Below are 27,827 nucleotides of genomic sequence, written 5' to 3'. Positions count from 1 at the left end.
ATGGCTGACTGGAGGCCACACCCTGCTTAAGCTCCTAGCAAGCTCTGCTGTGCTGAAATTTGCACGCAGCTGTTGCGACGTGCGTAGAAACTGTGTCACCCTCTCCGTTATATTAGAGTGGGGGTGAATGAGACAGACATGAATGGTGGTTTTTACTTTTTAAATTTTAAGATATTTAGTAGTGAATGAGCTGGGCTAATACTCGGAAGCTATGGAGCTGGAAAGAGTTATCCTAGTGAGCCAGTGTTTTTCCTATATTCTTTCTGTGCTAGGAGGCTTACTGGTGGTCATACCTCTGGCTCTGAATGGGAGCCATTTCAAAGGGAGATGTCTGCTATTCACACAGGGATTCTGGAAGCAGGAAAATGGAACAGGGGCTGATGAGATTAATTCTAGCATGGAAGATTCCATAGCATCTCCCAGACTGGTGGTACAACAGTGGGGTCCGTTAGCTGCCTGCCAGTTTACCACCTTTGTTGCTGTCTTTACTGTGCTGTTTGGAGCCGTACAAACCTGGAGGAGCCTGTTCTACCTACATAAGGGGCACGATGAGTGAGTTGAGGGGGGCTGCTAGGGGATGGGTGGACTGGGGAAATGGGGTCTGGTTGTTTAGAGTACTGTGCTTTATATTGATGGTGTAGACTGTAGACAATGTTTTTAGTATTTAGAAGTGACTGATTAAAGTTAATGTTTTTAAATCTTTAGGTTATCAAGTACTTAATGTCCTTAATAGATGAATCCATTAGGAATGTTATCTCCATTTCCACATTGCAAAAAGCTTTAAACTAGATAAAAGGTCTCTGTATTTAAGAATGTATTAAATTAGTTTATCTGTAGGTAAAAAATGAAAATCAAATGCTGTCATTTGATAAATTAAGCTCATAAAATCCCCTCCATATTAGTACCAAAACACTTGTAATTGTGATAGTTAATATCACTGATGGCTCAGTTTATATTTGTGATATTATGATATTAAGTATCAGAATATTGCATTTGAGTTTGGAAAGGCAGAAAAAAGTAATATTGTGTGACTATCCTATCCTACACTTCTGTAAAAAAAAGTTTCACCATCTCTACCATATTATGACTCCAGCATTCTATTATTATTATCTTTATGGTCCTATTTCTTAAGGGCTATAGGATTTGATGCCACAACACCAGACAGCATGTTTATTATAAATTGAGCATGTTATCCTTCTCTGGTGAAAGGTTCCTATTGTGGTTTTGGCAAATTAAAATTAGTGCCACTCACATAGGTTCCAGTTCCTTTAACCATGAATTAGATAAAACAAAATATGAAATGTATTGTCATTTATTGCTTCTCTTTTCTTTATGGATCACTTGAATTTCCAGATCTGCATGTTCGGAAGTTCCCTTACATCTTACCATGTTGTGCGACACTAAGAAAACATTTTTAACATGTCTATACTCTAAATGTATCTATATAAAACCTCCCACATTTAAGGTGTATAGGAATGATGTTGTTCAGCAAAAGATGGCGCAACCAACTGGTTAAAGCATTTAAACTTTTAAAAGCATGGTAAACTGTATGACTGCTTGCAAGTCCTATTACTTGTCAATGCTTTGTTAAAGAAATATGGCAACTGTTGTGTAATTATGAGTATAAATCACTTTGGATAAATATATCAATAAAAATGCATAAAATAAATGTAAATCAAAGGTACTGGTCTTTAATCCAACCGGTTACTAGCTCACTGCGTCGCTATCACTAAAACGTAAATAATGTGTAAACTTACTATATTAAATAAAACATATAGATGATTTACTTTAATATTTATGTACTATATCGTTTTATAGACATACTGAGCATCAATACCGTCTTGAACCTTGCCTGGCAATGAGTGTGGCATCTCACATTATGTTTCACAATGTGTGTACTATACTTCTAGAAGTTTACATGTGCTGATCAAGAAACTCTCAGCTGGAGGTACTTTCATAATTCATTTACAAGCTTTGCATTTTATTTGTTCTGCAATATGAAGTTTTAGACAGACCCTTATTTCCATGAAGGGAAGACATGCTTGCTCTTTGATACAATTTGACAGAGAAGAATCTTTTGATTTGCATCCTTTTAAGCCAACATTAATGTCTTTCATTTGATGCCTGTTCCCATCGCTACCCACAAGACACCTCTTTATGTGATTTTTTTTTTCTCCTCAGAACATGCAAAAGACATCCAAATTTCTTCATTTCAGTTTTCCTTTGTTATTTTTATGGATTTCAGTCTCTCATGAACTTTAATTCTGTAACAATTCATCTGTCCATCTATTTTTTAACGTGTTGCCACATTTATCTCTATAACAAGGCCAAACTAGCTCTCAGTGTGAAGATATTACTGTAGCAATGATTAATTTCACTTGCTCAGGTGCAAAAAAAACTTATGAAAGTAGGAAAAATGCATTTTTTGACAATAATATTTCATATCTTTCCTTTTTCAGCACATTTTTCTCTGCCTTCCTCACTTTACTACTCAGCATCTCTTTTTTTGTCCTCGCTGTTGTGGCCAGCATGTTGGTGACTATTGGTTTTCAGTCCTGGTGCAGGACTGTCACTGACCAAGGAGGCTTGCTCATAAGGTACTTAATTTGCATTATTCATTACTAATAATAGTTTTACTAGAAGAAAGTGTCACTTTTTGAAATCTAGACATAAAAATATTTTGAAAGTATATTTGAAGCTTTGAAAAAAGTTACAATAATGTATGATAATGCATCTCAAAATACACTGATTTTAATCATTTCTGTCTGACTTCAAGTAAACATAACCCAACTAAACTTTTTGTACTAATAAAAAGTATAAAACAAGAGATTCTAGTTTATTTGCAAGTGACAGCATGCATTTCACAATGAGATATTGGGAATTGATATGTGCATTCTACATGAAGACTATTTAAAATGGGGATGGGTAACTGCAGCGAAATAGTGACAGGCCAGGTTTACCATCAATGAAAACATTTTGCAGTAATATACAGTAAAAACCAGGATGTAAAGACTATTGATTATTATTAGAATCATACTATAATACTTAGCATCCAGAGTATGAATTTAGCAGCCACCCACAGTCTGTGTGGATTTTTCATGTTCTCTCTGATTCTGCATTTGTTTTCTTCCCACATTCAAAAAATCTGGATATCAGGTTAACTGGTGATTTGAAACTGTTCCCATTAAACTGTATGTGTGACTGGACTGGTTGTTCTAAATCATTTTATGCTCTTGAGATAGGCTTCTGCCCCTAGAAACCCTGATAAGGAATGAGTGGATTCTGCAAATAGGAGGTTTCGCAAATAATCCTACATGTAGCAGAATCCTTATAGAAGGACCAGAATAAAATGTAGATATGTGCATACATATGAAATGTTATGTATAATGTCTGTATAATGTTATGTATTATGTATGATGTCAACAAATTTAAGTACTCGCACATCGTAAGTATAAAATATCAATAAAACTACACAATAGGGTGTTCTGGAGATATGGTCCGGACACCTTCACACAGCCAGTCTCCTCCCATTTACTATCGAATCACAAATATTCACTTTATTTGTATTGAATGATCTTGAATTTTAGTTGGTTAATTTGAAGTGTACACATTTGCTTTGTAGAATATCTTGGGATGATGTCCTTTGTGATGGCTGACATTTAATTAATCAATCTTTATTTTATATGCCTTCTTGCACAACATGCACCATTACAACGTGGTCAAAGTTAGGTTTACATGTGGCTAGTAATGTTTGCTGACCATGGTGCCAAAATTGGCAAAATGTGTGTCAGCTATGCAATAAAGAATATTACTGTACTGTACATGTGTCCTCATGCAGTCAATGTACACATTCAGTAAACAAAGTCACTAGCATGGTGGTTGATATAAAGTTCATTATTTGTGAAGTACTAGTGAACTGATTTTATACTTAAGATACAGTATACAACACATTTGTGTGGTCAGATCTAGAATACTGTGTGCAATTGTAATCTCAGTATTATAAAAAGCACATAATATAGCTGGAAAAACTAATAGTAGTGCTATGTGACTTCTTCCAGGACTGTGACATTTGAGCTATGAGAAAAGCCAGAATGAGTGAAATATTTTCATCTTAAGCAGATTGGGAATGGGAGTTAATATGAATAAGGTGTAGTTAAAGACAGGACCTCAAGCAGAGTAGTTAAAGATAGGACCTTAAAATGTTTTAGAAACATTTCATGAACTAGAAAACAATGGACTACAGTGGGCTGAATGATCTAGTATTGGGAAAGCTATCCTTATGTAACATTTTTCACACAATGCTTCTAATACATTAGACTGGTCTATCTCATATGTGGCTACCAAAGATTTGGTTACAGAGTTTCACACAGGCCCCCATTATGTACGTGCATTCTTGATTAACAAACCCAAACACTTCACAATGACTTTTTAGGACTGGTCTAGCAAATCTGAAAGAACGTAAAAAACAATTGATTCATGCTTCCTGTAGTCCCATTGGGAGAAAAATAGCAATGACTATTTGCCTAACGTCATCCCTCAAACTGTATATCCTGATTAGTGTAATCTCATCCAGCTTAATCACAGTCTATATCTTATAGCTTACCCTGTGATGACAGAAAGTGTATTATAAAAGTAAACCACAACAAAAATTAAGCTTTGAATTGTTATCTTATGTTAAGCTTATTCGGTTAGGTTTGTTATTAAGGGAACAATGTAACACATTGATTCAAAATGAATGTCTTAAGGATATATTTATCAAAATAAAAACAAAGCATAATATGAATAAAGTTGTAAACTGCATTAATCCAAGTCCAGAGTGATACTATAAACTACAGACACAACTTTTAAAATCCTAAAGATTTTAGGAATTTATATTTTAGTAACTAATTAGTCATGCTGGTGTATTCAGTCCATAAATAAAACATACAGGTATCTTTTAAAAAGAATGTTTTTCTTCTTTCTGAAAACTTTCCAAACATAATTGACCAGAGAGAACAAAATGCCATTTCAGAGTTAGCCAAGCGTGACACTGATTGTGTGTGTGTTTTTTTTTTTCATTTTGATTGCAGAGCCAGGCTGTGGTCAACCATTGTAGCATCAGCAGCAGTAGAGAAAGGGACACCATTGTTAAAATAAAGTAGTCAGAATATGAAAATGTCACTGCAGCAGTTTTGACTGCTGTTGATTAACAGTTAATGTCAGATTTCTTTGTCATGAGTTCTTGGACAATATATCCATCCATCCATTTTCCAACCCGCTGAATCCGAACACAGGGTCACGGGGGTCTGCTGGAGCCAATCCCAGCCAACACAGGGCACAAGGCAGGAACCAATCCCGGGCAGGGTGCCAACCCACCGCAGGACACACACAAACATATCCACACACCAAGCACACACTAGGGCCAATTTAGAATTGCCAATCCACCTAACCAGCATGTCTTTGGACTGTGGGAGGAAACCGGGGCGCCCGGAGGAAACCCACGCAGACACGGGGAGAACATGCAAACTCCACGCAGGGAGGACCCGGGAAGCGAACCCAGGTCTCACAACTGCGAGGCAGCAGCGCTACCCACTGCGCCACCATGCCGCCCTGGACAATATATGCTTCTGATAATATCAATAAACATTTTAGATTGTATTTAACGTACATGGGTTAATTTTAAAGTGAATCATGTAATTTCACTGTATATGGTTACAGTAACTTCAAATTAAATAATACATGTTTTTATAAAAATGTATTCATGTACACATTCACCCAAGATTTTTTATTATTAGGGAGTTGCATTAATTCATACAAAATGGATAAATTCACAAACAAGTATTAAAAACATAATACCTTATGTCATTTACATCATCAAATAACTAAGACTTAAGAAACAACATTGTCCTACTTCATTACTATATAAAAACCCAATTAGCTGCACACACATTTTCAAATGGAATATTATTGTTCATGAATTCATTTTATGACATTTTGCTGCATCTCAAGCATATTTGACTGTCTCCTTGAAAACTAAATTGCAATTTCCCCCACGTCATACAAATTTTCAAATTAAAAGTATGCTGCCACTGAAAAGATAGTTTAACTACTCTCAGTCAACACAACACAGTAGTTGTTCTTACTACACATACACATTTTCAAATGGAACACATTGATACATTTGAAATTCACAATTTACAGTATCTCCACTTCCTCAACACTGCACAACTCCTTATACATCATACACATTTCCAAAGAAAATAGTTTTAAATTAATAAACCAAACTTCCTTCCTTCCAAACAATATAAAACCTCCTTTTATCCCAATACATTTTTAAAAATGTTATTTTGGTTAAAAACAAAAGAACACAAACTAAAACTAAAACATTGGATCCTGAAAAATAAAACAGTGTATCTTCCACTTTGGAGTTTTATACAACAGATACCAAATTTAGTCTGACCAGGAAAAAAATTAACAGCTTGTCTTCTTTCTCTCATCATTGAACCAAATGAAGAATTCACTTCTTCTTACACTTCTTACACAATGTCAAATCTCTATATTGCAATACAAAAGGCTGATATTTTCTATGAAACAAGAAATACACAAAAATGCAAGGATCAGTAACAAACACTAAAGTAGTTTCCTGCCAGTCTAGTGCTAATATAACCAGAACATAAGGACAGTAGGACAATTTTGATGAGAACAGGTCATTTAGTCCAAGAAAGCAAAGTAATCCTATCTACCTAATTTATCCATAGTAACAGCCTGTTGAGTTTTGAATATCCCTAAGGTACTACTATCTACCACACTACTAAATCATTTATTTCACATGCTTATGGTTATTTCCATGAAAAAATACTGTCTAATATTTATGTAAAATTTACCATTAATGAGTTTACTGTATTATTGTCAAAGAACTTAATTTGAAGTAACAACTGAGATCCGTGGTACAAATTCCTCCCATAATTAAAAAATAAAATTCTTAATCACTTTGCTTAAACTGAAAAGATTCAACAGCTTTGATCTTTCCTCATAGCTCATATCTCTCAGTCCTAGAATTAGCCTAGTTGCTCTTCTCTGGACTTTTTCTAGCACTGCTATGTCTTTTTTGTAGCCTGGAGACCCAAACTGCATGAAGTACTCCAAGTGTGGACTCATCAGTGTGTTATATAGGTAAAGAGTACCCTTTCTTGACATGTACGTTATACATTGTGTTATATAACCTAACATTTTATTAGCTGTCATGATAGCATCTGTCTATAGAAGTAAATACAGTCATATGAAAAAGTTTGGGAACCCCTCTTAATTCTTTGGATTTTTGTTTATCATTGGCTGAGCTTTAAATGTAGCAACTTCCTTTTAATATATGACATGCCTTATGGAAACAGTAGTATTTCAGCAGTGCCATTAATTTTATTGGATTAACAGAAAATATGCAATATGCATCATAACAAAATTAGACAGGTGCATAAATGTGGGCACCCCAACAAAGATATTACATTTGCAAATATAACAGCCTCTAGACGCCTCCTATAGCCTTTGATGAGTGTCTGGATTCTGGATGGAGGTATTTTTGACCATTCTTCCATACAAAATCTCTCCAGTTCAGTTAAATTTGATGGCTGCCGAGCATGGACAGCCTGCTTCAAATCATCCCATAGATTTTCGATGATATTCAAGTCAGGGCACTGTGACGGCCATTCCAGAACATTGTACTTCTCCCTCTGCATGAATGCCTTTGTAGATTTCGAACTGTGTTTTGGGTCATTGTCTTGTTGGAATATCCAACCCCTGCATAACTTCAGCTTTGTGACTGATGCTTGAACATTATCCTGAAGAATTTGTTGATATTGGGTTGAATTCATCCGACCCTCGATTTTAACAAGTCAAGGCTTAATGAGTTAATCCAACCAATTTGGTGTTGCAAGTAATCAGTTACATGCATTCAAATCAGAAAAATTACAAGGGGACCCAAATTTTTGCACAGCCAGTTTTTCACATTTGATTTAATTTCATACAACTAAATACTGCTTCACTAAAAATCTTTGTTCAGAAAACACCCCAGTACTCAGATGTTCATATGAAATGAAAGACATACCATTGTTATCCTTTTTGTTGAAAGTAGAGTAAATTATTATGCAGGCTGAGAGGGGTTCCCAAACTTTTTCATATGACTGTAGTAATGAGTCAATTACGATTTCTATGTCCTTCTCATACTGTATGTTTTCAAATTTCAGACATCCTGTTGTGTATTAAAATCTAACATCTTTATTGCCTTCATGTAATATTTTACATTTATTTCTATTAAGTGTCTGCCACAAACCTGCCCAAACCTATGTTATGTCAAGGTCCTTCTGTAGTGATTATCTATCTTCCACCTTCCACCTAGCTTGGTACCATCTGCAAACTTAAGCAGCTTGTTAGTTTTATTCTTAAACATATAGATTACACACAAACACATGCGCACACACACACACATATATACCAATCTAAGATGGGTTGAAATCTAAATAATCAACATATATCTCATAGTTAATATTTGCAATGCACCTATTGGAATGTATTTCATAATGCATGAATTGAATTTGTCATTCCAACATATGGTGCTACAAATGTTTGAGATATGTCATCTGTTGGAAAGACAGAGACATAGCCAACAGATGAACACAAAAACAGACACCTATCCTTTTATTAAGGGGAATAAATATATACAAAAATGGGGCTTCGCTCGCCAATCCCCCCCCTCCCCCCCCGTCCTGTGCTGCGCACCAGCCACTTCACATCTCTGCTGCTCGTGTATGTGGATTTCACTTTCACCAAACAACAAACCTTTTAATTCTCGTGGATACGCCTCTTCATTGGGAAGAAACATTACTTTTCCCTGATGGCAGCATGAACAACAACAACAACATTTATTTATATAGCACATTTTCATACAAAAAGTAGCTCAAAGTGCTTTACATAATGAAGAAAAGAAGAATAAAAGACAAATAAGAAATTAAAATAAGACAACCTTAGTTAACATAAAAAGGAGTAGGGTCCGATGGCCAGGGTGGACAGAAAAAACAAAAAAAAAAACTCCAGAAGGCTGGAGAAAAAAAATAAAACCTGTAGGGGTTCCAGGCCACGAGACCGCCCAGTCCCCTTTGGGCATTCTACCTAACATAAATGAAATAGTCCTCTTTGTAGTTTGGGTTTTTCACGGAGTCACTTGATGCTGATGGTCATACAGACTTCTGGCTTTTAATCCATCCATCATTGTTGGAACATCATGGTGCTTTGGGTAGATGGTGGTGGCACAAGCCACCACCAATAGGACACCGGAAAAGGAAACAGAAGAGAGAGTAGGGGTTAGTACAAATTTTGAATGAATAGTTATTATAATGAATTGGATATACAGAGTGTCAGGATTAAATTACAGTGAAGTTATGAGAAGGCCATGTTAAAGTAATGTGTTTTCAGTAGTTTTTTAAAGTGCTCCACTGTATTAGCCTGGCGAATTCCTACTGGCAGGCTATTCCAGATTTTAGGTGCATAACAGCAGAAGGCCTGCCTCACCACTTCTTTTAAGTTTTGCTCTTGGAATTCTAAGGAGACACTCAGTTGAGGATCTGAGGTTGCGATTTGGAATATAAGGTGTCAGACATTCCGATATATAAGACGGGGCGAGATTATTTAAAGCTTTATAAACCATAAGCAGAATTTTAAAGTCAATTCTGAATGACATAGGTAACCAGTGTAGTGACATCAAAACTGGAGAAATGTGTTCGGATTTTCTTTTCCTGGTAAGGATTCTAGCAGCTGCATTCTGCACTAATTGCAAACGATTGATGTCTTTTTTGGGTAGTCCTGAGAGGAGTGCATTACAGTAATCTAGCCGACTAAAGACAAACGCATGAACTAATTTCTCTGCATCTTTCGATGATATAAGAGGTCTAACTTTTGCTATGTTCCTTAGGTGAAAAAATGCTGTCCTAGTGATCTTATTAATATGCGATTTAAAATTCAGATTACAATCAACGGTTACCCCTAAGCTTTTTACCTCCGATTTGACTTTTAATCCTAATGCATCCAGTTTATTTCTAATAGCCTCATTGTATCCATTATTGCCAATCACTAAGATTTTGTTTTTTTCTTTATTTAATTTGAGAAAGTTACTATTCATCCATTCTGAGATACAGGTTAGACATTGTGTTAGCGAATCAAGAGATTTGGGGTCATCAGGTGCTATTGATAAATACAGCTGTGTGTCATCAGCATAGCTGTGGTAGCTCACGTTATGTCCCGAGATAATCTGACCTAATGGAAGCATGTAGATTGAGAAGAGCAGCGGACCCAGGATAGAGCCTTGTGGAACACCATATAGAATATCATGTGTCTTTGAGTTATAATTACCACAACTAACAAAGAATTTTCTCCCTGCCAGGTAGGATTCAAACCAATTTAAGACACTGCCAGAGAGGCCCACCCATTGACTAAGGCGATTCTTAAGAATATTATGATCAATGGTGTCAAATGCGGCACTCAGATCTAAGAGGATGAGAACAGATAAATGGCCTCTGTCTGCATTTATCCGCAAGTCATTTACTACTTTAACGAGTGCAGTTTCTGTGCTGTGATTTGTTCTTAAACCTGATTGAAATTTATCAAGAATAGCATGTTTATTGAGGTGCTCATTTAACTGCATAATGACTGCCTTCTCTAGAATTTTACTTAAGAAAGGCAGGTTAGAGATGGGTCTATAATTTTCAAGAGCAGAGGGGTCGAGATTATTTTTCTTAAGTAGGGGTTTAACTACCGCAGTCTTAAGACAGTCTGGGAAGACCCCCGTATCTAATGACGAATTTACTATGTCAAGAACATTATCACTAAGCACACCCGAAACTTCTTTGAAAAAAATTGTTGGTATTGGGTAAAGGGCACAGGTGGATGATTTCATTTGAGAAATTATTTTATGTAAATAAGGTAAATCTATCCTAGTGAAAGACTCTAATTTATTTATTATGGAGTACTGGGGTTTCGGAGGATCCTTAGTGTTGGGGAGATATACTATGTTATTTCTAATATCATTAATTTTTTGATTGAAAAATACAGCGATAGCCTCACAGGCTTTACTGGAAGTACTTAGGAGGCATTCCTTTGAGTTACCTGGGTTTAACAAATGATCAATTGTCGAAAATAAGACTCTGGGATTACTAGCATTGTTATTTATAATCTTCGAGAAATAGCAGCGCCTCTCAAGACGGACTGTGTTATTGTATTCTGTTATTTTAACTTTTAATATCTCATAGTCAATAGTTAGTTTAGTCTTCCTCCATTTACGCTCAGCTCTACGGCATGTTCTCTTTAAATCAGACACTCTTTGGGTCTTCCAAGGTATAACAATGCTAGAAGATGATGAGACGATCTACAAATCTCCGACTTAAAGTTTAAATGTGAACAATATATTCAATCTCTTTTCGCTGTTCCATTATTTCACAGAGTAATAATTTCCGTTTGTTTGCGCTAATGCAATCTTTACTATCTTTTTTTTGAGACTTTCGAATTTTAGTACTTTCATTATCTGTAACCTGCTCTGCATGTGTATCACGCCAACGTTTTTGAATTCTTTATGATGTTCTACTATGTCATCTACTCTTTGTCTTTAATTTCCGGCCCTGGGCGTGGTTAAATCTCTTGGCACATAGTCTCGTCTCGCATTAGCCCCACCACTGACCCATAAAGGCCATCATTTTTAACAGAACCCTTCCTGTATTTGAAACAATTTTGCAGCCTTCTATGCTGTGTGCCTGGAACTACCACTTCTTATAGTTTGAGGCCTAGCTTCTAATGTAGTACTGTATAAAAAGCTTTCTAAAAATCAAGATGAATAATTTCATGTGCACCTCTCTGATCACATTGTTTTGTTGTCTTCAGCATATTAATGAAAGACAATCCTCTAGTCTGAGCTCATGCTGTTTACTAATGCACCTGTTTTTGCAATGTGATGTTCAACCTTTCCTTAATAATTGTTTCCATTAATTTACCTCTGATGCATGTAAAGCTCACTGGTCTATAATTGTTTGGCTCAGCCCATTCACCCATTTTATATAAGGAGATAATATTTGCCAGCTTCAAGTCCTCAAAATGTCCCCTGGCAGCGGTGATTTTTATCAATTGTGTATATATCCATATACTGTATATTTAACTCCTTTTAAATCCAAGCAGCACATTTTCCGCTACAATTTTTATATCAGTCAGCATTTCCTTGAGATTCCCTGCTACTACTGGGAAGTGTCTTTACACGTATACATTTCTGAAAAATGCAAGCCCTGGAGCTTTCACTATTTTATTGTCTATATGTTTTGATTCACCCTAACTCTTCCTGGTACACTTCATCTCCTTGTTTTTTACTACTATAAAACAGCAAGAATCTCTTTTAGTTATCTTTAAGCTTTTCTGCAATATTTCTCTCTGACTGCCTTATTGCTTTATAACATCCTTTTAACCTTTGTTCTCATACTCACCTACTTCTAGCATTGGTGTTATTTGCCTTGTACATTTCATACAAGAACAAACTTTCTTATTGACAAGGTTGCTTAACTACAATTTGCTTTTTGGCTCTCAATTCTATAACGATATTCAAACTCACCTCATCCTCAATATTATAGGTTCCATATGCATTCTCCACCACATAAGGCAACATACTCTTCCCTCAAGGCAAGGTTGATGGGAATCGTATTTAAGTTGAATAATGCTCTTTGGCAATTTTAAATGGAATGTCTACACATGATTTGAGTGCTCTGGCAACACAAAGTGTTTGGTACTGGTTATTCCAAGTGAATGCATTCAATTGTACATAAGTCATTGTAAGCAGAAATGCTGCTCATTGCAGTTTTAAAATGTTGAGTACCAATGAGAGGATGGACTCTAACAGGGTCTTGGGAGTATTTTAAAACTTAACTTCTCCACACATTTTCAAAATGCTATTCTGTGACACACCTCGACACCACCACCACCAACAGAGATTGCTCTAACTCTACTGACTTGATAACATTACTACACTATGTATGATGTTTACTTTCTAGGCAGAGACAAATTTCAACTAGAGATAACTTACTACTTTGAAAAAAAATAATTGCACTCAGAAACTGGTGTATGACTTATGAAATACAGTAGGCATTTGATTACAATACATTCAGTGTCAATCCAATTTGTATGGCTGATACATTGAGAACTGTGTAATTCAAAGCATGTCACTCTGCTTGTGTTACAATGTCTCAAAACAGATGATTTGAATCTTTACAGGTTCTTTTTGACTAATTTTATGGATGGTGCAACTTATGGATGGTGCTAACTACAAAATCAGGTTTACAAAAAATACCCTGCTTCCATTAATGGTGCACCTCAGTCTATTATGGTTGTTTTATGGATATGAAAGGAACTAACATTGGATGGGGTGCAAGTACAACTCACTGACCAGTCACACCCATGCTCACTAACTGACTTAACCCAGATGGCACAGAGATGTGGGTAAACACAGATTACTCAGGGAAAACCCTTATGGAAAGTACAAGAATATGTGAAATCCAGAGAGATGGTGAGTGAACTAAGAATGGAACTGGGGTTCCTGAAACAAGTGCTAGTATCACTAGCTATAGTATCACAATTATCATAATAAATACCAGTTCATTTTACAATTATGATGTCATAGTTAAGTGCTTTCTAGTGTCATCAGAGTTCAAAGTTATTAAAATTAAGATTTCACTAATCAATCAAAGGGGGGGATTGTAGGAAGAACACAGTAAAAAAAAGGAAACATTTAGCTAAACAGGTTTCATCACCCTTGTATGCCAAGTGGTTGTAGTTATTGACACATATACAGAGTACAGTGAATTTTTTAATTGCAAGCCTGATCAATATAAAGCTTGTCAGAACTCTCTGGAACTTTGATAAACAGGAGTGCATTTATAGAAAAAACTCCTTTTTATTTAATAGAAAACACAACTCACCTTACCCGATATACTCCATTCTCCTGTTTCCACACCACTAGGTCAGTGTTATGCTCCTAGTTACTAGTAAGCCTTGTGGAGACCCTCAGAAACATTGCAGTATAGTTAGCTACAGTACATCATTTAAGAAAGACTTGGAGTAATCATTGTACACTGGCTTTCAGTTTGTACAGAAGAATACATCTGGAGGGCTGTGGCCCTCTGAAACTAGAGAGTCATTAGGTACAATTAGCTGCCTTTAAAGACACTGCATACTGAGTTGTCCATCCCCTAGTGTCCTTAGGGAGTGTTATAGTCTTTTTCCCAGGTGTCATCTCTCTCTCTCTCTCTCTCTCTCTCTCTCTCTCTCCTCTCTCTCCTCTCTCTCTCCTCTCTCTCCTCTCGTCTCTCTCTCTCTCTCTCTCTCTCTCTCTCTCTCTCTCTCTCTCTCTCTCTCTCTCTCTCTCTCTCTCTCTCTCTCTCTCTCTCTCTCTCTCTCTCTCTCTCTCTCTCTCTCTCTCTCTCTCTCTCTCTCTCTCTCTCTCTCTCTCTCTTCTCTCTCTCTCTCTCTCTCTCTCTCTCTCTCTCTCTCTCTCTCTCTCTCTCTCTCTCTCTAGGGTGTTCCAGGAAGATTGTCCTCTATGGAGAAGTGTGCAATTACCAGCCGTGGAACTAATTGGAAGTCTCTCTAGCATTCAAAGGAAATTCTCTGCTGACTCTCTATCTCACAGCCTTGACAGAAGCTTCCCCTACCGTGTACCACATCCTTCCCCTGGCAACCCCTTGCCACCACCCTTATACTAATTGTATAGTTTATTGACTATAACGAAAGCAGGGATGAAGATCAAGTGGCAGAAGCAGGTTTATAGACTTCCATACTTAAGCATACTACTGTATATTACTGCAGGGTTGCAGGAATCAGTTCAAAGCTGGTTCTTCTCCTCTGATTGATTGAAACTCAAATTAAGCATAGTCACAAAGGACATACTCCAAAAACAGCTACTTGCAGTACTAATAAAGGCATTTTGTTGCTCTTGTTTGTCTGTGTGTAGCAAGTGACAACCCACTGTCCACAGACTCTACATACACATGTGTTTTGGGAGTGTTTCTCACATATTCTAACACAAGATACCAGTTGTGTTTCTTATGAAATATGGTAATAATACCACTGGGCATAAAGCAGGGACAAACCCTTGGTGGGATCCCATTCCTTTGTAGGGCAAGTCCGCAGTCACATAGAGGTTAGGAGCATGCGCTTATACAGCTTGTTGCCACACCCACCACATGAAAAACCATCTCAGAATCACAGATTAAGACCCAAGTGCAGCCATGCAACGGGTGACACATCAGCACCACATTAATTCAAATGGAATGAAACAGTGTGAGTGTTTTTTTTTTGGTGGCTGGAGTGCCAATTTTACCATTAGACAGAACCACAGACCAGTTTAAAATTGCCAATTAACCTAACATGTCTTGAAAGTAAAACTAGCAACATAATGAAAAACCCATTCACACATGAGAAGAATGTGAACAGTCCATACAGAGATATTTGTACCAAGAACTCTGGACCTTTAAAGAAGTAGCGCTAACCACTGTTCAAACCACTACATCAAAAGGTGTGTTTTTCCACATAGACTGACAATACCTGATTCTTTGTCTCTCAACAGCCACAGTTGTGAAGATGCTCAGTATACCAACCTGCAGCTAGATGTGGACACCTCAGCATTTTACACACAGTTTGGAATTGCACAGGTAAGTGAACAACAGAAGAAAGGTTGACACAATGGTAAAATGGTTCTATATTTATGCAAAGGTTTTGGTGCAGGATTGGAACCAAAATTGACATAACCTAAAAATATACTAAATTTCATGACTTTGATGTGCTTTTGATTCAGAATGATGGTGCAGGGAGCCATCATTTGACGTAAATTATCGGCAGTCAAAAAGACCATTAGTTTTATGCATCTATTTTATCTATTATAAGTTTGTGAGGCATGAGTCAGCATCAGACATAAGTAAGGAGCATTTGTCCTTGTATGGCACATTCACACACTGGTACTGAGACAAACTACAGTGTAGCCAAGAATTATTTGTACACTGTGAAAAAATGGTCAGAAATGGAAACGAAATTGAGGATATTGAATAACAAACTCTAAAAACTGCCTAAAATGTTAAAATTACTTGTGTGCTATATAAAGAAACAAGAAAAACTTTTATTCAAAACATAATACAGTAACATAATTTTCAAATTATGTAGTTTTTTCACAGTGTACAAATAATTTTTGCCTGCACTGTATATTCCCCAGTTAACCTAACAACCATGTCTTTAGTTTGAGGAAGAATATTGAAGTGCACAGGGAAAACCTATAGAGACCTACAGTACATGGGAAGTGAATCTAGAGCTACAAAACAGCAGAGCTAACCACTGCACTACTACTGCACTTTTTTGAATAAACTAATCTGAACAAAAATATAAATAAGTTAATAATAGGGTGTTTACAGAATGAATTAATTTCAGAAAGCCTTATGTTACAACATCAATACTACATTATTATTAAAATGCAAAGATCATACTGAGTAGTTACTCTAACTACAGGTAATATAATGCCAAAGTGCTTCATAAAGCACATAATGCAGTGATTTATACATATTTTTCACAGCTGAAGTACATTGGAGAGGAATATTGGAGTTACAGCTAGCACTGTTTAATTCCCAACATACCCACTTTGTAATGCTTGCAGGTTCTCTCTGTATACTGTATCTGTGTCACTTGTACCTTCCTTGATATTCTGTTTATATTTGCTTGATTCTGTGTTTAGGGGAGATATAATGGCTAACATTGCTCTTCTCACAGCTCCAAAGGCTTACGTTCAAAACCCAGCCTTGTTACTCACTGTGAGGAGTCTGCATGTTCTTCCTCTATTAGCATGGATTCTTCATCAAGAGTTTGTGTTTACTCCCACTGCAAAGACCACAGTTTATGTTTACTGGTGACACTAGATTGTCCATGAACAAGTGTGTGCATTGTATGTGTGTAGACTGAGCACCACTCCTTATGGTGCTGCTTTCTGTCCTGAAGTCAAAGCTGCTGAAATAAACTATAGCTCCTCGGGATTTCCTCAGTGTCACATGATACATCAGGAACAATAAGTCCAACACCTTAGCCACTTAGCTTCACCGACTAACACAAATAACATTTTTCTTTTATAAAGTGGGGTTGAAGTCCCCTTTATAATGTAGACTTTTGCAAAATACTTGGAGACGTTAGATTATGCCATTATGGTGCTAGCCACATTACATCTTACATTAGTAACTTCAAATAAAGCCACCAGTTTTTTTTTTCTTTGTCAAGATTATCACAGAATGCAAATTTAGTTTAATTGTTTTAGAGTATCCTTCTGAGCTTTGAAAAAACGAGTACTTATTTATTAAAGATGATTAAACAAAAGGCATATGATTGTGTACCACTGCTGGTAGAGTATGGGGTTCTGGGCACCTAAAAAGGGCTTTTCGGTCCCTGTATAATCACAGTGAATTTGCATACTCGGAAAAATATCAGCATTCTTCTCAGTGGGTGTGAGACTCTGCCAGGGATGTGCTTTGTCTCCTATCCTGTATGTGATTTTAATGGACAGGATATCAAGGCACAGCCAGGGAGGGGAGGGCATCTAGTTTGATGGACTTTGAATTGTATCACTGCTTTTAGCAGATGTGGGGAACAGCCCGGACACAGACAGGTAGACATGTTGGTTTCACCACACACACGTTTATTGTACATATTTACAGTGCACAAACCCAGCGCCGCAGCACCAATCACCCCTTAAGTCCTTGGCCACACTCACAATGCCTTCAGTCTCTTGGTCTGCCTCCACTCCTCTCCTCTGAGCTCCGTCCTTCTTCCACCCGACTCTTGCCAATGACTGGAGGGAGGCAGCCCCTTTTATACACCCCGGATGGACTCCCGGTGCATCCTGAGGATCTTCTGTAGCCACACCCCTGTGTGGTGGAAGCTCCGCCGGTGTATCCGGAAGTCCTCCGGGTGTCCCCAATCCTCTTCCCCCCAGCACTTCCGGGTGTGGCGGAAGTGCTGAGGTCCAGGGCTCCCAAGGCATCCGGTCGCCCCCTGGCAGTGACCACGGGCCCCTACAGGGTTGAGCTTCCAAGCTCTGTACCCGTGGCCCCCAAAGCAACCAGGGCGGGTGCCCCCTCGTGTTCTGGAGGAGGCACAAGCCCTCCTCCGGTCCTCCTGGGCATCCCGGCCGGGCATGAACCCCAGCTGGGTACCACATAGATAATGTGGTCCTGTTGGTTTCATCAGTATGTGAACACCAGCATGCATTGGTATCGTTTGTGACTGAGTGTGAAGCAGCAGCAATAAGGATCAGCACATCCAAATCTGAGGCTATAGTTTTCAGTAGGAAAAAGGTGTACTATCCTCTCAAGTGGGAGATGAGTTACTGACTCAAGTGGAGGTGTTTAAGTATCGTGGGTTCTTGTTCACAAGTGAGGGAAAAAGAGATGGTGAGATCAACAGATGGATTGAGGCGATGAGCTGAGTTATGTGGTCATTATATGGATCCGTACTGGTGAAGAAGGAGCTGAGCCAGAAGGCAAAGCTCTCAATTTACCAGTCAATCTACATTCCTGCCTTCAACCTACTGTCATGAGCTTTGGGTAATACCTGAAAGGACAACATTGCAGGTACAAGCAGGCAAAATGCGCTTTCTCCACAGGGTGGCTGATCTCTCCCTTACAAATAGAAAGAGAAGCACAGACATATGGGAGAGGTTAGGAGTAGAGCTGCTAATCCTCCTCACTGAGAAAAGCCAGTTGAGGTGGTTCAGGTACATGAAATGGATGCCTCCCAGACACTTGCCTGTGGAGATTCTATGGTCACAACCCGCTGGGAGGAGACCCCAGGGAAGACCTAGGGTTCACTGGGAGGATTGTGCGTCCCAGAGGCCCTGGGAACATCTTAGGATTTTATAGAATTTTGGCTTTCAGAATTGGGAAAAACTGAAATAATTTAATAGAGTACACTATAGACGACAATAATTTGCTTGGGATAAACTGTTTAAAATTTGAATCTTTTCCCATATGAAATTTTAAATGGCAAGCATATAATAAAAAAAACACACACACAAACATACATAAAGGTGTTAGAATACTTCTATGAATACTAGGGGGCTCTGCCCCCTGCTCGCTTCGCTCGCCAACCCCTGGTGTTGTGAATGACAAAGAGCGTGATGTATGAATGAGATATAGAATAGTGTGAAGGTGTAGATGATGCAAATAGAAAGCAAACAATAAAGTGTGTGGCACAGTGTAAAGGTTTATTTGAAAATTTCTTTGTACATGCCGTTTAAGTGTAAAAGTTAATTCCAGGTCAGAACTTGTAATGTCAATGAAGATGGTTATTGTTGTGATCAGAGTCAAGTTTGTCAGAGCTTAGAAAGAGTTGTGTCTCTCCAGGAAGTAATGGAATGACTTGGGTATTTATGTTTTCCACATTAATATTTTTTGGACATAATATAGTGCGTTGTGTTAAAAGGGGCATTTGGTCTAATGAGATTGCTGTTCCAAATCTGTCTGTAACTAAGTCGTCGCAGATAAAGGCTTGAGGAATTGTAATAATATGTGGGTGAAGTCCATCTGTATTGGTGAGTGTACCATCTCCCAGTTGTAATAAGCAATTGTTATGATCTGGTTCTGGACATCGTATCTTTTTTACTAACTGTATCTTTTGAAAGCAATGCCAATTGTCTGCGTATTTTAAGGTGCACTGAAAAATAGCTGAGTGCATGGCATGTGGAAGAATAGCTAAGCACTGTCTAAAATCTCCTCCTAATAAAAGTACCTTTCCTCCAAAGCGAATATTATTATTCATAAACGTTTGTAGAAGTTTATGAATGGTGTTGAGTAAGTGACTGGATGCCATTGTACATTCATCAATAATTAACATTTTTGCAAGACGGATGTCACGTGCAGTGCCACCGTTAATGTCCATAGTGGATACCGATTTGTAGGATCTAATGCAGCTGATAAAGATTTCACTTTCAGGTACATCGTTAGTTAGAAGCTTCTGTAGATATTCAGGATATGAATGTAAAGGAGGCAGTCTAATTTGACCCTTTTGACAACAACGTGTAAATGTATTACTTGTATTGCCAGTTGTTTCTTCAGGGAAGTGAACTGAATGACAATGATTGCAAATGACATTCATTAATCCGAATGAATTTTCCTGGTGTATGTTTTGCTTGTGCCGTTTGAGAGGCGCGTTGTGGCATGTGTAGTATTTGGGACGTGTTGTTTAGGAGCTGTAATCGATTTGCCTGTGCTGTGTGAGAAGCCCGTTGTAGCCTTCCTTGCCGTTAACGTATGTCTGAGACGGGAGGTGTTTCGTTTTGAATCCGTGCCTGTTGCGATGCAGCACTTTGATTGATAGATTGCGTCATGTGGATCTAGGATGTAGATTTGTGCATATTTGCGTTGTTGATTTGTTTCAGGGTGCACTGTTCCAATGCGATGCAGTATTTGTGCACATATGCGAAAGCAGTATGGGCCATTGCCTTTTGGTGGCCTGATATTTACTCCGGTAGATGCAAAAGCAAATGAACTATTGTAGGATCTAATGCAGTTCATAAAGTTTTTACTTTTAGGTACATCGTTAGTTAGAAGCTTTAGTTGAGCTTTGCGTTTTTGGAGCCGAGACATTTTTTCTTCTAGAAATATGGATAAGTAATAAGGAGTATTGCACTCACTGTTAATATGGAGCCTTTTCTGCGGTTGAACGGTTAATAGTGCCTTATTGTAATGAGATCCACCTATGCTGCATAGTGTGAATTGTGTTTGGTCCCGTTATCCGAGCGGTATCGTTTTGTACCTGTGATCGTGAATTCATGACTTGTTTGTTCTTGTGCGTGAGAAATATGGATAAGTAATAAGGAGGATCGCACTCACTGTTAATATGGAGCCTTTTCTGCGGTTGAACGGTTAATAGTGCCTCATTGTAATGTGATCTACCTATGCTGCATATTGTGAACGTGTTGAGATGACGTATGTTTAATACGGACGGTTCATTTAGAAATGGGGCTTTGTGTGTCATTTGTTATTTATGTTACTGTGGTCGTGGGTCTGAATCGTCGTTTTTGTGTACGTTTCGTGTGCTATGTCCGTAGCCTGTCCCGTTTCGTGTCCAATGGGCTTTGTGTGTTGCTCGCAGCTTCTTTTTTTTGTGTGCTTGTGGCTTGTTGAATCCTCCTCTTTGTGTGCGTCCCGTTTCGTGTGCAATGGGATTAAATCCTCCTCTTTGTGTGTGTCCCGTCCGTTGCTTGTGTGTGTGTGTGTGGGGGGGGGTTGCGTGCTTTTTTTTTTTTTTGTGTGCCAGGGGCTTGTTGAATCGTCCTCTTTGTGTGTGTCCCGTCCGTTGCTTGTGTGTGTGTGTGTGTGGGGGGGGGGGGGGGTTTTGCTCGTGCGACGCACGTTTGACTCCTTTTTTGACTTTTTTCTGTGCTCACTCCTTTTTTCTGTGGTCTTGGCCGCCTCTCGCGGCGCCTCATTTCTTGGGGCGCCTGCGCAGTACGTCTTTTTGCGGCTACGGCCCATGGCCGGATGTCCCTGTGTCCATCCGGTTTAGCATTCTCGGTTAGTAATATGGACATGTAGGCCACATGCTGCCTTAAAATATGACTGACTGAAAGCCCACAAAATGGCAAGATATTAAAAAATGAAAGGAAAACAAACTTCCAAGAACAGAAATTGTGCCCTTTCTCAGTGCAACATTTTAATAGATTGTCACTCCTGCAACCCAGAATCAAGGTGAGGTGCAGGGTAATGCAACTAAAGTTAAATAGAATGTAATAGTTTAGCTAATGACTCACACTACTTGAGATGCTATTGTCCTAGTGAGAGCTCTTTTTGGACATTTAGACTGATGGCAATGATTAGGGTAGTGAAACACAATACAAAGTGCAAAAAAACTGTGGACAATTCTTTTGTTTTCATAACGGTCACTGCTTGTAAGATACTCTAGACTTTTTAAAGGTGTTACCCCATAGAAACCTACTGGTTTTTAAAAACAAAAACTTTTTTTTTTCACATCTGAACTGCACAAGAGATAGATCAAATACATTTAAAAATAACTAATAAATATGATTGTTTAAAATTTTGAAGGTGTGATTAAGTTTTTACTAGTATTTTGTCTTAATGTCTTGCTGTGGAACTTTTTTGCTTGTGTCTATAGCAGGCCAATAAGATCATTGAAGGCATATGCAGTGTGTATCTATGTCTGTCTATGGATGTACGATATATATATATAGTGTGGCAGTAGATGGTGCTATACCAGCGCTCAACCCACCACAGACAGACACTAGAGTTACATTGATAAAAACAAAGACTTTTTATTTTCTTTTCTTCGCCTGTGGGCAACACCTTCTCTGTTTCCACAGGCATACAACATAGTCCCGAACACAAGCACAATCCATACAATACTTTATTTTTATTTTTATTTTTCCTTTCTTTTCCACTCCTCTCCGGCAAGCTTTGTCTCTCTCCTCCCGACTCTGGGTCCTGGAGTGTTGACTGCTGGCTCCTTCCGGGTGTGGCAGAAAACCCACCCAAGAGTGCTCATCAGCTGTTGCAGCACACCCTGACCGCGCCCCCCCCAGATCCCAACAAGGCTGTAGATAACTCCAACTCCTATGATGCCCTGCAGGAATCCAAGGCACCACTGCAACCCATGGGGGCTGCCATCTAAAGCCCCGGGGAAGGTATTGTTCTGTCCATGCTTGCTCCCCTGGTCCTCTCCGTGAAGAGGTGTCCCGGCCGGACAAAGACCCCGGCTGTTTGTGACAATATGTATGTGTGTGTGTATTTATGTATATATATATATATATATATATATATATATATATATATATATATATATATAGCCTTCAACATTCTCTAATAGCACTTGTGCAGGACTATATATATATATATACATATACTAGCTGTGTAAGCCCATGCTGTAAAAAGCCTGGGCTCCCAGAAACTATTGAAATCGTCAGAAAAAAAAATGAAATGCAGTTGGCGGTTTAGTTTTGCGGATGTGCTTTCCCCCCATGTTTATCTAAGCGAGTTCCTCTTTCCTTGAAGGTTTCGTTTTGCCGGTGTGCTCGCCTTGCTTGTGTATTAGCAGCTAAGCAAATTTGTCTTTCGTCAGCAGTTTCACTTTGGCAACAGAGTCGCTTTCATTCAGCTTTATGCTGTAGCCTCGCACTTCCTTCTTCTTCCAACTCGTTAACTTGGGGCCGCCTTGCCAGCTCTTTCAGCTTCATGCTGTAGTCTAGTACTTCCTTGCTGGACAGACAGACACACACATTTCCACACATAGACGTTTATATATATATATATATATACCAGTAATGGCATACTGCATGATAACGTGCAGCGAATACACTTGAGTATTGACTTGAGTATTCCTAGTTTTCATCCTCTTTCTCTGTACGTTTAGCATTCATTTGCTCAGAGGTTGATGCGCTTGCTGCTTCTTGAGCAGCTCTTCTTTTCTCCACCCTAGCGGCCCGCTGCTTCTCTTCTCTTCTTTCGTTGTCATCTTTTTGCATTAAAACTGATTGTTAGTTTTTGTGTTGCAATTACTTAGAACTTTTTCTTAATTTTTCACTTAAGCTGGCACTGAAGTCTTCAATCTGCCTCAGGAATGATTTAAGATATGAAGAGGTAGGGGAAGTGACTGCGAAGGTGCTAGGGAATGAGAACAATGCACATATGCATGCGCTGCACGGCCACCTTGCTGCGCGCTGCCAAGAGTTGATTCTACAATAAAATAAAATAAAAAAAAAAAGTAATAAAAATCATCACCCCGAAGCAGACAGTAGATGTCACGTAGTATATGTGTACCAAATTTCAGGTCAATAGGTGAAACGGTTTGCGAGCTACAGGTGGTTTAAAATCCTGGACAGACAAACAAACAGCCACGGTAGCATATTATATATAAAGATTTATATATATATATATATATATATATATATATATATATATATATATATATATATATCCTTTGCGTTACTGATTTATTTGCACAAATGTGAGAGACACGCAGTGGGCCAAGGGGAGGGGGGTGGGGCCCTCCTCACTCAAGCACCAGGTCGAGGTGTATCTTACATCCGCTTAGCTAGTGAACGAGAGAACTACTTAACTATAGTTTTTTTTTCTATAATTTATTGAACATTCCGGTTGATTCTGCCATTTTTCTCATCGCGCTAAGAATCATAGTTCACTTGCAGGAACGATATATTCGCACTAATCCGAGACAGAGGCTGTGGGTTGAGGGAAGGGGACAGCGTGATGTCAGGAGTGGGGAGTCGGGCAGGGCTCTCCTCAGTGTCTTGTTTCACTAATATTCGGGCGGAATCATGGGGGACGGCTAGTATATATATATATATATAATATATATATATATATATATAATATGTGTGTGTGTGTGAGTGTAAAGCCAGCTTTTCAGGCTCTGTAATTATTTTCAAGGTGCCTTTCTTGCCTCCTGTCTGGTTTTTGTATTTGCTGTCTTTTTGAAGGGGATTATATCATCATGTCTTTCTTCATGTCACCAAAACCAAACTGATCAATCAAATTGCTCTGAGGGACAGGACACAAAGACCTTTTATTATATTGTTAGTGTATGGAGTTAGTATAGTGTAGTGTATATGTATATATTCATCAATCTATTCCATTCATCCAGCCATCCATCCATCCATCCATTATCCAACCCACTATATCCTAACACAGGGTCACAGGGGTCTGCTGGAGCCAATCCCAGCCAACACAGGGCGCAAGGCAGGTACAAACCCCGGGCAAATTCATTGCGGGAACAATCATTCATACATTAAGACTTGCATACATAAGATTATTTCATATCTATTTGGAGTTGTGAATTTAACAAATAGATCATATTCAGGATTGCTGGGGAAACAGGGTCTATTTTAGCAACACCAGATTTAATACAGCAACCATTTCTGGATGCAATGTCCATATTTTACATGACACACTGATACAAATGCCCATCAGACCAATTTAAACTCAACGGATATACTAATATGTACATCTTTGAAATGTAGGAGGTAACCTATATGACTAAAAATATAGAGACACATGGAAAATATGCAAATCCTCCACAGACAGTGGGTGAACAAAGGTAAAAACAGGCCACGTCTGTATATCTATAAGACAGCTGAGTGAAGTACCATGCTAATCAAAATACTTACTGCATTTAATATTTCTCTTTGTTGTTTCTGTTTATTCAACAGTTTGGCCTCTGGTGCATCAGTGTACTGTGGATTTCCCTAGCCATCCTTTCATTTCTGAAGGTTTATCGAAATTACAAGCATCAGGAACTAGGGCATTGCCTTGCCAGGGAAAAAGAATTGCTGCTGGATCGATCATGTCGAACTCGGGTCTCTTCACCACAGAAACAACAACAAGAAGAAGAGCAGAGACGAGCCCCCAGTGTTTTTATCTGAAATGGCATGCACCTCACAAAACAGCTCCTTTAATGACTTCTATGAATCTTGTATTACAAACTTTCTTTAATGATTTGATATCCTCTTAAATAATTTATTTTACATAGCAACTTTTTATTGTGACTCTTATCCTAGGTCTCTTTACAAGAACACAGCTGCACTACAACTGTTTCTATATTATTTTTTGTTTACAGTTTTAGCACTGGCAGGTAAGGTGACTCAGGGTCACCATGTAAATCAATGGCAGATGCTGATCCAATACCTTTGTGTACATGACAATGAATGTGTTATAGTAAAATGTGCAAGGTACAGACAATTATGGAAGTATTTTCATCTGCAGTAATTGTTTGTACCATTGACCTCGCAAGGTGTTAGCAAACAAGCATCAGTACATACTATTTAAACAGCTATTTTAAACTGACTCAGTTAATCTTCCTAGTCTTGGCAACTGCTTTAATTGCACACAGATCCTAATCATGATATAAATATAGTACTTTAAGTTCATTAACTGGCTGTAATTACAGTCTTAATCAGACAATTCTATAGGCCATGTCATTTTCTGGAGATCTCAGCATGGCATGTCAGTAGTACAGAAGGGCAGGACAGGAGTTTATTTTTGCTTAGAAGATATTTTATTAAATGGGATAATGAAAGGAAACACATTTTTCTAAAATTTCAAGGTAATTATTACTCTCTTAATAGAGTTGTATAAGGCATCATAGTGATTTGCTAGCTGCGGGATTCTGAAAAGCTCTAGAAGAGTGTCCTCCATTGCTTCTAATGGACTCTCTGCACCACATCTCTTCCTATATGTAATAACAGTGGAAGCTCAAATGACATGTAAATTAGGTAATTCATTAGTTTATTTCCTTACTGTGAAATCTATGTTGAAGGTAGTTATTGTGGTTCAACTAACTGTGCCATGTAATAATGTACATGTAGTGGAAGCAAAATCATATTCTTTCTGCTTTACCTGGAAAAGTAACTCCACAGTTACTGTTGTCCCCATCACTTCACTGGTCCCATTACTACTGACGTCACTCATAAATACAATTGAAATTTGACAAACAAGAGGAGACAATTCAGTCCATCAAGCACGTTTGTTTGGCTAATAGCTAAGCTGTCCCAATATCTCATCCTAAAACGAACAACAAGTTCACGATATCGGTTTATATAATTATAATACTTTTTCAGATCTTCAAATGTGAAAGTTTTAATGTTATTGCTTAACTCCTTAAATTATAAAGAGTTTTTATTGTGTTTTAAAAGCAGAATACCAAATAATAATAGGTTTGGTGGAAGGATATGAAAATTTCGCTTTTTGCTTATTTTCAGATGCAGACAAAATGAAGAAGGACCTAGAATCTAAATACAGAAACAGAGTCAGTTCTCTTTATTATTGATTATTATTGATGGTATGTCTTTTTGTTTTGATGGCTAAACTGGCAGTCTGTAACACTGTATCAGAGGATACCTTCAGAATTCTGTGTCTGAATAAGGAGTAGGAAAGTGTTTCTGGGATGGTGGCTGTGGTGATGTGGTCAACTGTGTAAACTGCTGTGACCCACCCACCTGATGAACACTGCTAATAATTTCACAAAGCTATTTATAGTAACAATTATGGCATTTTCTGTTGTTAACCCCTAAGTCCTTTTCATGGCTAATGCCTCCTCATGGCAATGTAGTAATAGGCATTCATTAACTTAAAAAATTATTATTACATTTCTATTTTTGAAAAAGACTATCTAAAATTAAAAAAGATCCTTGAATGGAGAAATTGATAGACCTCAAACTATATTTTTTTAATTAAAATCGATCTTGGATATTTATACAATGAAAAAGTATAAGGACATGGAAAAAGGCTGAATGTTCTTCAGTTACTGAATGTTTATTATTGCATTCATTCTTTACTAATATTAAAATTCTTAGCTTTTCCACTTTAGCAATGAATACATGGATAACTAATATGTATCAAATACTTAGCAAAGTCAAAATAGCCATTTCAGGAGGTCATGTAAGAAACAGAAAATAATAAAAGTTTTTGTTTTTTTTAGATTTTAGTCAAAAATCTCAGTCAGTTTAGATCTTCATCTGAATGGAATCGGGAATTCAGAAATCCTAGCATCGTGCCTACCAAGCATTATGCAGAGAAAGGTGGAATATTTTCTTTTCTAAAGTAAACACTGTCTGGTAACTTAAAAAAAATTGTGGAATTTAAGTTTTCTGATTTTCACCTAAAAATAAACCTTGCACAAAATCCAGCATTTAATATAATTAAGTATTTGTCTGTTCCAATTGAATTAATAATAATAAATTCATTTTCAAATAAAGCACTGTGTATACAAATATTTTTAATTGA

General features: G+C 37.9%; 1 protein-coding gene across 2 annotated transcripts; it reads left to right on the top strand.

The window, feature by feature from the left end:
• zgc:153018 (Transmembrane protein 179-like) lies at positions 1-27,827 on the top strand. Of its 2 annotated transcripts, XM_028809919.2 has the most exons (4): positions 4-552; positions 2,460-2,597; positions 15,617-15,701; positions 25,256-27,827. In XM_028809919.2, exons 1-4 carry the CDS (start codon positions 212-214, stop codon positions 25,466-25,468), a joined length of 777 nt encoding a protein of 258 aa, XP_028665752.1. In that variant the 5' UTR covers positions 4-211; the 3' UTR covers positions 25,469-27,827. The 2 variants fall into 2 exon arrangements, with proteins under 2 accessions (XP_028665765.1, XP_028665752.1); XM_028809932.2 differs by lacking the exon at positions 2,460-2,597 and having other exon boundaries at positions 1-552.

Source organism: Erpetoichthys calabaricus, chromosome 1 (genome assembly GCF_900747795.2).
Source record: "Erpetoichthys calabaricus chromosome 1, fErpCal1.3, whole genome shotgun sequence".
NCBI lineage: Eukaryota > Metazoa > Chordata > Cladistia > Polypteriformes > Polypteridae > Erpetoichthys > Erpetoichthys calabaricus.
The sequence above is the reverse complement of the archived record's forward strand: the minus strand, read 5'-3'. Positions and strand labels throughout refer to the sequence as shown.